The sequence below is a fragment of the Hyperolius riggenbachi genome, chromosome 6 (genome assembly GCF_040937935.1).
Source record: "Hyperolius riggenbachi isolate aHypRig1 chromosome 6, aHypRig1.pri, whole genome shotgun sequence".
Lineage (NCBI taxonomy): Eukaryota > Metazoa > Chordata > Amphibia > Anura > Hyperoliidae > Hyperolius > Hyperolius riggenbachi.
The window spans coordinates 257710864-257720407 of NC_090651.1; the positions used below are offsets into that span (position 1 = coordinate 257710864).

Sequence of the window (9544 nt, forward strand, 5' to 3'; positions counted from 1 at the left end):
ACACATGGTAATACTGAGGGTTGGCCAGGTTTGCTTTTCCAGTCAATGATGTTGTGCTCACTCACAGAAGGGGACTTCCTGAACAGGTGACTTCCTGTTCCTCTTCTGTTTCCTCATCATCAGCCAAGTGAGCATGTTTGTGTGCCACTCACTTTGTACAGTAATACCTTGTGCCACGCATTCAGCAGCCATGTTGTATTTAATTCAAATAACAAAAATAGTGTGGATAATGAAAAAAGCAATAGCAGAAATAACGTAGATTAGTGTTGCTTGGGAAATGGTTCTTTTGTAGACTAGGACTCCGCAGAGTTAAACGTCTCTGTGCCATAACGGACTTATTAATATTTCTGATGGAAGAGGCAAGTCATTCCTGGCGGGATAGCTAATACCATCCAATGAGGTAGTCAGCAGTACAAGCATGCTCGTGTTCCATCAAGTCTGGGCATGTCCAAGTGATAGTCTGACATATTCTGATATTTAGGAACTCAGGGACTTTCCAATATGACCGGTTTTACAAATCAGATCCCCCTCAGCAGAATACTTCTGTTTGTCAGGTATAAACAGTACGTCTTGTGTGAGAATGATAGTGGAAGATTCCATAACTTTCAGTCAGCAGCTTGCTTCAGTGAAATGAACACTTCTACATAATACTGCACTCATGGAACTGATTGAGGGAATTTGTTGAAGGAAGGCTTTGTCTTTCTAAGGGCGATAAAATATAGGTGGGTGCTCTTTTCAAAACATCTGCTTACAAGAATAACAGCACTTATAAATCAGAGATTTTTAAAGTTCCTCAGATCAATAATGAAAATATACTGGTTTACTGAATTTAATGTAACACAGAAAGAGGAATCAACAAAGACCCTTTTTATACACAGCTGTAGTACATAGCCTTGTGTCCACTACTCATCTGCTACTCCTCATAGTGGTGGCTGCTAATCAGTGGCTGCTACTGCTACAGTGGTGGCTGATAACCTACAGGTGAGCCAAGGGGGTGCAGGGCAGTGACACAAGGTGGCCCTTGCATGTGGCACTGCAGCTAAGATCTGCGGGCCACATGGCAAGAACAACTGTAGAGAGCTTTGGGGGCCACCAGAAAGGGATCAGGGGGCCGCATATGGCCCCCGGGCTGGACTTTAGACATGCCTGGTTTATGTGAACTGATTAGTATATTGTCACATTATGGTACAGGGTTGATTTCAGCAGTAGTAGGCAGAGGTACCCAGCAATTGCTTTTGGTGAGATGTCCTAAGTGGTCACCTGCTAGTATAGGACTGTGATGCTCCTGATATATTGAGCATATATCCATATCTCTTCCCCATGTCTAAGATGGTGAACATTCATTTGTAGTTTCATGTGATTTGGTGGGTAAGTATTCTGTGAGACCCATTTTGTCCATTATATAAACTTTTTTTTTCCTTTTGGTTGCAGGTGGGGTAGAGAAACTGAGTGTCTCCTACAAGCTACACAAAGCATACAGCACTAGCTTCATCGGTTGTATAAAGGATGTCCTCATCGACCGAAAGGAGCTCCACATTGTAGAAGATGCAGTGAATAGCCCCCCTATATTGTACTGCTCAGCCAAATAATCGGAGACCTACTTACCTTCCTCCTTTCTGGCCTACCCCCTTTCCCTCCTCTCCCCACCCATTCACTGCTGTAATTATTTTCTATTTTTGTAAACTTATTGCTTTTTATATTTTGTGTGTGGGGGGAGGAAGGAGAAGGCAGTGTCTGTTTCTGTGTGAATGTGTTCTAATACTGCAACCAGACCAAAATCCAGTGGGGTGGGCACAATGGCTACATAATGGAGAGGTTTAGGGATCTACAGGTAATACGTGAGAACTAAATAACTCACAAGGGCCTTATTCAAGTCAAATCAGGGATTACTGGGGAAGATAACAGATGTTTTGTATCAAAGTGCTAGTTTACTTTACTGATTGGGGTTATTTGCATCCGTCTTTCCACTAGCCCACGACGATGGTTGCAGCGTTTTGCCTTTGGTGTGTATGAGTGCATGCGGTGTGAGGCGTGTGATGTGATGCCGCTTGGGCTGTACTGTACCCACTCAATAGTGAAAGATACCTTCGTTATGAGTTGGATGAAATCCTGCTGTTGGCTGTTTTTGCATTCCCAAGACAAGACATTATCTTAAGGAAAGAAGAGGAGATAAGGGGTCTTTGAAATAGTAATGTGGCCTTCTTGTTAAGAGTCATCTTTTGATTTTGCAAGAGAACCCCAGTATCTCCTTCATATCATTCTTTCCCATGGAGGGGGGTCTCTGTTATACAACCTTCCAGTCTTACATTCCTTTGTTCTGTCATTGATGGCACTGACGGTGAGGCAACACCCCAGCTGTGTATCTGTCACTGACGGTGAGGCAACACCCCAGCTGTGTATCTGTCACTGACGGTGAGGCCACAGCCCAGCTGTGTATCTGTCACTGACGGTGAGGCCACACCCCAGTTGTGTATCTGTCACTGACGGCGAGGCGACACCCCAGCTGTGTATCTGTCACTGACGGTGAGGCCACACCCCAGCTGCATATCTGTCACTGACGGTGAGGCCACATCCCAGCTGTGTATCTGTAACTGATGGTGAGCCCACACCCCAGCTGTGTGTCTGTCACTGACAGTGAGGCCACACCCCAGCTGTGTATCTGTCACTGACGGTGAGGCAACACCCCAGCTGTGTATCTGTCACTGACGGTGAGGCCACACCCCAGTTGTGTATCTGTCACTGACGGCGAGGCGACACCCCAGCTGTGTACGTGTCACTGACAGTGAGGCCACATCCCAGCTGTGTATCTGTAACTGATGGTGAGCCCACACCCCAGCTGTGTGTCTGTCACTGAGAGTGAGGCCACACCCCAGCTGTGTATCTGTCACTGACGGTGAGGCCACACCCCAGCTGTGAGTCTGTCACTGACAGTGAGGCCACACCCCAGCTGTGTGTCTGTCACTGAGAGTGAGGCCACACCCCAGCTGTGTATCTGTCACTGACGGTGAGGCCACACCCCAGCTGTGAGTCTGTCACTGACGGTGAGGCCACACCCCAGCTGTGTGTCTGTCACTGACAGTGAGGCCACACCCCAGCTGTGTATCTGTCACTGATGGTGAGGCCACACCCCAGCTGTGTGTCTGTCACTGACAGTGAGGCCACACCCCAGCTGTGTGTCTGTCACTGACAGTGAGGCCACATCCCAGTTGTGTATCTGTCCTGGCCAAAACCAGGGATGGGGGAAGGGGCAGAGGAAAGATTTTCCAGTCCTCAGAATCCACTTGAACGTTGCCCCTGGAAGGTGTTAGCTGGTTTTATTAAGTCTTGTGTTAAAATTTCCTTGGCTCACTCAATGTCACGGAGCTAAGGAATGGCATAATCCCTTCTAGGACAGGGTTTTATTAAATGCTGGAGGAGATTATTTTTGTTTTTTAATTGAACTTTAACTGTCTTCTTTTAGTTTTGGAAATATTTGTTTAACCCTTATGTCTAACCAACTCACATATAGCAGCTTTTAATGGGCATCTTATCTGGATGGTTAATAGTATCACTGGCTGTAGAGACACCATAGAGTTTACCAGAGCCGGTCAGAAGGCAAAGCAAATCTAGTACTATGTGTAACGCACTAGAATGCAGCTTGTTGTGGATGTAGTAAAATGTGAGCAGCCAATCAGAGTATACGCTAGATCTGTCAGGGGAGAAGCATAAAGGCTGCCACTGCTGACTTCAGTCTGGCCATCATGCTGATCCTCTGTGCGTTATAGGCAAGGGGTGAGCATTATAGGCAGCCCATTAGCATCTTTTAGGTAGCAGTCCTCAATTTTCTAACATGATAGACAGTTTGCTTTTAGGAGTCAACATGGACCACTTCTTATGGCAAAAAAATGCACTTCTTTTAAAAATGCTATAAACATATATCAGTGATTTATGAGTTTTTATGATATTTAATGTTGTTTGAAGTGATGTTTCCATTGTAGCTTGCTATGCTAGCTATGAATTTCCCAAACTGACTGTAAGCTCAAACTGCGCTTCTTTACAAGCCTGGGTTCTCTACTTCCCCTGGTGGTGGCCCAATTCTCACCTCTTCCTGTATGAGTAATTTACTGCAAAGAGCAGGAGCCCTTGCTTCTCATTTTCTACACCTGTACTAATTGTGTGACTGGCAGCAAGCTTGCTACTCCCATCTCACAGTCTGTTAGAAACACTTTGGAAATGCTGTTTCTCTTATGCACAAAATAAACAAGGTATTGCCATTAATACTGTGCATTATTTAAGATGGAACTCCAACATTTTTTAACCTCTGACTAGCATGAGGAATGGTTTTAGCCTCTGTTTTTTTTTGTCGTCTGTGTATCCTGTGAGAGCTGTCCTCTGCTGTGAATTTAACTTGCTGTTTCCGCTCTCTGGGATGCATGCTCTATATTTTCCTATGGAAAGTCCACCAGCAGAGTGGAAACAGGAAGTTCAGTTCCCCGCAGCTGTGGGTGTCACCAGGACAGAATGACACAAGATGTGCACAGCTGCATTTAAAAGGTCTAATCATTCCCCATCCAATCCAAAATTAAGGTTTTTACTTCACTAGCATTCCTTTTTAACCGCATCGCTGAGCGTTCCTCAATATATCTAGCAGTGAGTATGGGGTAAAGGACACGGCCATAAAGGGTGGTAATTCTTCCTCTGCTTTTGACATTCCATTAACCGTCATGTTTTAATGCTTCATTTATAAAATAAAGACCAGGTATTTTTCACTGGAAGGCTTAGTGTTCAAAGTGGAGACGAGTAGTACTTAGGTATCCTAAGGTTAAAGGACCTCTGTCATGAAAATCTTACAATTTAAAATACATGTAAACCTGTCGGTAATGTCAAAATTCATACTGCCTACTGTAAGTGACAGCAACATAGGAGAAAAGTCATTTATGGCTCATTTTACTCTAGGAGAAATGTACTTCTTATTTGTTTGTGTTTTAAATTTTAAGATTTTTCATGACAGTTCCTCTTTAAGCTCCACTGAACAAGTGCTGGACAAGTAGTGTAAAAGCAGTGAACAGAAGCTCCATTGACTTGCACTGAAGTGATAAGAATGTGGGGATACATCCCACAAGTGGGGATCAGGTGTGCTGAAAAGCATTTCTCCTGCTCATGCTGGGGATATTTTTTCTGCTACTTTAATAGTGACACTTTTTTTCTTTTTCAGTTGTGTTTTCTTTTTTATAAGGTGACGAGAACAGTTATCGTTATCATCATTTCACACGTTTTTGTTTCCGTATTCAAAAACACATGACTATTTAAGTCAAAGGCATGACTCACTACTGAAATGTGATTTTGGATGCGGGGAAAAAAAACAGGATGAAATTGCAAATTGCTGCAATCGATCTCTCAATGAGCAAAGTTCAGCTGACGTGGATGAGACGTAGCAATATATATATTAAAGATGGGAAACCACAGTAATTATTTGCATGAGCAAGTATCCTCAATGTGGTGATATGCACAGTACACAGCAATGAATAAAGACTCCTGGACTTGCTAGAGGGTTCTCGACCAAGGTGGTTGGTCAGGAAAGTCTCTGCCAAAAACCTAGCTTGCATACAGTCTCCCCAATGTGCCACCAAGATATCTGGAGTGCAAGATCATGTCAGCTGAGTGTACTGTTCTCGTTACCCCTCCCTTGTGGCTTAGGTACTTCAGAAGAAGAGGAAGAACCACTTTTGGGGGAAAAGATTGCACAAGCTTGTTGTTAAAGTTGTAGGTCTCTCAGTGCAAGTTCCCATATGTGACATTATGCATACAGAAGGTAGTTTGTAACATTTACATGTAGATAGCACATACATAGAATAACTGACAGAACTGAAAACGCTACTGCCTTAGGTGAACTGCTGTGGACACGGGTTAAACAAATTTAAATATATATATACTGCATACACACACACACACACACACACACACACACACTAATAATATTGCAGACTAGGGACATTGCCAGTTATACTGTGGAAACCTTGTTAATGACTTCTGCTTCTAATCTCGGGAGAGCACAGCAACATCAGGTAGATCTTAGCGCTAATGCACAGTTACTTCACAGGGGACCTGTGCTGCCATTTAAAGGTACTTCAAAAGGCTCTGGTTAGGTTATGTCCACACTATTGCTGCCTCCTCTCAGTGATACAGGCTCTTCACACTAGTGCTGTCTGTCTCCCTCAGTGGCAAAAGCTGTCCACACTAGTGCTGCCTTCCTGCAAGGTCACAAGTTATCTATTGCTGCCTCCTCTCAGTGGCTCAAGCTGTGCACACTAGTGCAACTTCCCTTCAGTGGCACAGGCTGTCCACACTTGTGCTGCCTCCCCTCAGTGGCACAGGCTGTCTACTCTAGTGCTGCCTCCCCTCAGTGGCACAAGCTGTCCACACTAGTGCTACCTCCCATCAGTGGCATAGGCTGTCCAATCTAGTGCTGCCTGCCCTCAGTGGCACGGACTGCACACACTAGTGCTGCCTCCCTTCAGGGGCACAAGCTGTCCACACTAGTGCTGCCTCTCCTCAGTGAAACGGGCTGTCCACACTAGTGCTGCCTCCCTTCAGTGGCACAAGTTGTCCACACTAGTGCTACCTCCCCCTCAGTGGCATAGGCTGTCCACTCTAGTGCTGCCTCCCCTCAGTGGCACGGACTGCCCACACTAGTGCTGCCTCCCTTCAGGGGCACAACCTGTCCACACTAGTGCTGCCTCTCCTCAGTGAAACGGGCTGTCAACACTAGTGCTGCCTCCCTTCAGTGGCACAAGCTGTCCACTCTAGTGCTGCCTCCCCTCAATGGCACAGGGCGTCCATACTAGGGCTGCCAACCCCCTCAGACATGGGCATAGAGCATTTTAATCTGCATAAGTGGAGATAATGCTGTACATAACTCCTTGTTAACACTTTTGTTGTGCATCAGATGAGGGTTAGGATAATGATCTTGTGTGTGAGTGTTACGCCCGATCCTTCTCCCTGAATTGTCTGTAATTGTACTACATGATCCATTTTGAAATATATATAAATATATATTTATATGCAGTAAATTCCTCTTGTATGCACAACAGACTGAACTGCTAGAGAACAGAAGCGACATTCATTTATACTAATAAAGTTTCAGATTTTTCATGTATTATATGAGCCTCCTAGTTTCAGCAGTCTACCTGCTCTTATAGGTTGACGGGAAACGCTGGAGTGGCCAATAAGCTCCTCTTCAACCTCCTCCAGACACTTTCACCAGGACATCCTTTTGGATGTTGTCCCTTTTGTGAAGGATGGCATCTGTTGGTGCCCTTTAGCTTTGCCAGAGGTAACAGAGTCCGGATTTCCATTTCTTTGTCACTTTCATGAGTAGAAATAAATGAAAGCTGTGGAAGATTTTGTTGGTGCTTGTTAAATATATACCAAACCAAAAGTATTTGAAGAGATCCAATCATAAAATGGGCATTTGTAGTAATCTGTTTCTCCACACCAAAATACTTACTGCATTCCATTGGTGGATCTAAATGTCTTGTATGCCCGCACAGAGTCTGTCTTTATCTTCTGCCTAAGCATTGCTGACCTACTCTCCAAGTTGTCAGGTTCATAGTATTTTCTGCTGTCCTGGCAGCACATCTGTGGGGGCTAAAAGCCAACTTTTAAGAGGAAAGAATCGCCCTCCAGGGAAGGGAATAATGATAAACAAACAATGGGGTAACTTGCTATATATGAGTAATGCCAGAGAGAACACCTGATTAGGTATGCTTAAAAACAATGGTTGATCACTATTATTTCAGAACCAGCATCAGTTGGTGGCTCACCACTAATCTCCGGCTCCATTGACACATTACCAGAATGCATGGTTAACTTGGGCCTTTATGTTCATTTTACAATCAGGAAGGCCCAACGATTGGCCTGTAAGGCTACATACAGCCACCATTTTATATGAGACTCAGATTATAACATATGCTTAATCTTCTGTGAAGGATCTTTTCCTGAGTGCAGATATAAAGGACCATAAGCCACCATCTGCTGACTGCAATAAGTGCATACAAGTGGGATTGATTGTGTATGGAAGTGCGTCCCGGTGAGGACATTTCAGTCTTAGGAAGAGAGGGGTGGGGTGGGTTACACAATGTATTATGAAGGGCTTTGTTGTACTTATTTCAAGGTGTGCTAGAGAACAAAAATAGAGAGGCAGTACCAGATGTCTCTGATTAGTAACCATATGAAATCACATTTGATGATACACCTTAGACGTAGCTTTAGCCCATGTGGATGATCATGCAATACATTCTCTGCCATTCAGGAGAACAGAGCAGCATGGCGACCCTCTCTCATAAGTCAGCTATTTTCAGGCAGTTATTTGTTCCACGTTTGGCAGCTTCATACAGGTTACATGAGCAATACTGTAAAACGAAAAAAATCCCTCTGGCCATTTGCAAGATCAGTTAAGATCTACCGTTCCCTTCTGGCTATTACATGCAATGAAAAGCGGAGAGCCATACACAGGGGGTGGTTGATTGGGACAGAACTACTGACAGCCAACCAGTGCTCAACTGAGCATCTTATGGTTTACATTAGAATAACCTATGCTGGCCACTGGAACGATAGATGACAATGAACAAGCTTGTCCTGTGTGCAGGGGCGTAACTACAGGGGAGGAGCTCCGCAACCACAAGGGGGTCCCAACTACTTCTTCACTTCCTCTGATAAAGGGGTCCATCCTTCAGATCAGGTGTTTTTGTGGCTACACTTGTTATGGGTGTGAAGATCATTATGGCCACACGCTTGTAAGATGGACCGCCAGGCTATGAGGGTTAAGGGTAAGAGTGTGAACATTGAGGGGCCCCATACTGTTTTTCTGGGGCCCCATGACTTGTAGCTACGCCCCTGCCTGTGTGGTTTATCCTGCTACATGACCGGTCAGGATTCTGGCACAATCCATCCTGTGTGCACTTACTTTTCAGTTTGTTTGTTTTTTTTTCTGGTTTACTAGCATTTATATCCAAATTGTACAAAATGATTGTTTCTTGTTTGTACGTTTTTAATTTATGTCTGTCAAAAACATCACAATTCTAGGGTAGTGATCCTGCTGTAATCTGCTGTCAGGAGTCTTGGAGGACAGTGCACAGTATACAGTACAGCATGTAATAAACATTTACTAACTTTATTACTTGTCTTTCGTCCACTCACCACAAAATAAAGTCTGAAAACTACCATATTTAAACATGAGTCCTCTTTATTTTCTTAGTGATTTGTGAGCTGCTTATAGGGCTGCATTTCAGCTAAGATTTTATAAACCATACAGTGAGCAGCAGCATTGTGTAGAAGATGAAGCATACAATTACAGCCTTTCCCTGAAATTAAGACATCCCCTGAAAGTAAGTCCTAGCAGGAATTTCAAGCATGCTCGAAATAGAAGCCCTACCCCGAAAGTAAGCCCTAGCTGCAGTGAGGGGAAAAAGTATGGCAACTTGTGTTTCTACTGGTGGCTGAATAGTGTAATGGTGGCTTAATAGTGTAATGGTTAAGGGCTTTGCCTCTGACACGGGAGACCTGG

The 9544-nt window shown here is 44.3% G+C and overlaps 1 protein-coding gene across 9 annotated transcripts in view; it reads left to right on the forward strand.

Moving 5' to 3' along the window:
* AGRN (agrin) overlaps nt 1-9211 on the forward strand; it is an 803356-nt gene extending 794145 nt beyond the window's left edge. For all 9 annotated transcript variants that reach the window (XM_068240729.1, XM_068240733.1, XM_068240730.1 and 6 more), the window contains one exon: nt 1432-9211. In XM_068240729.1, coding sequence (XP_068096830.1) covers nt 1432-1589 — 158 coding nt within the window. In that variant the 3' untranslated portion in view covers nt 1590-9211. The remainder of the gene's footprint in view (nt 1-1431) is intronic.
* The last annotated feature ends 333 nt before the right edge of the window (nt 9212-9544 follow it).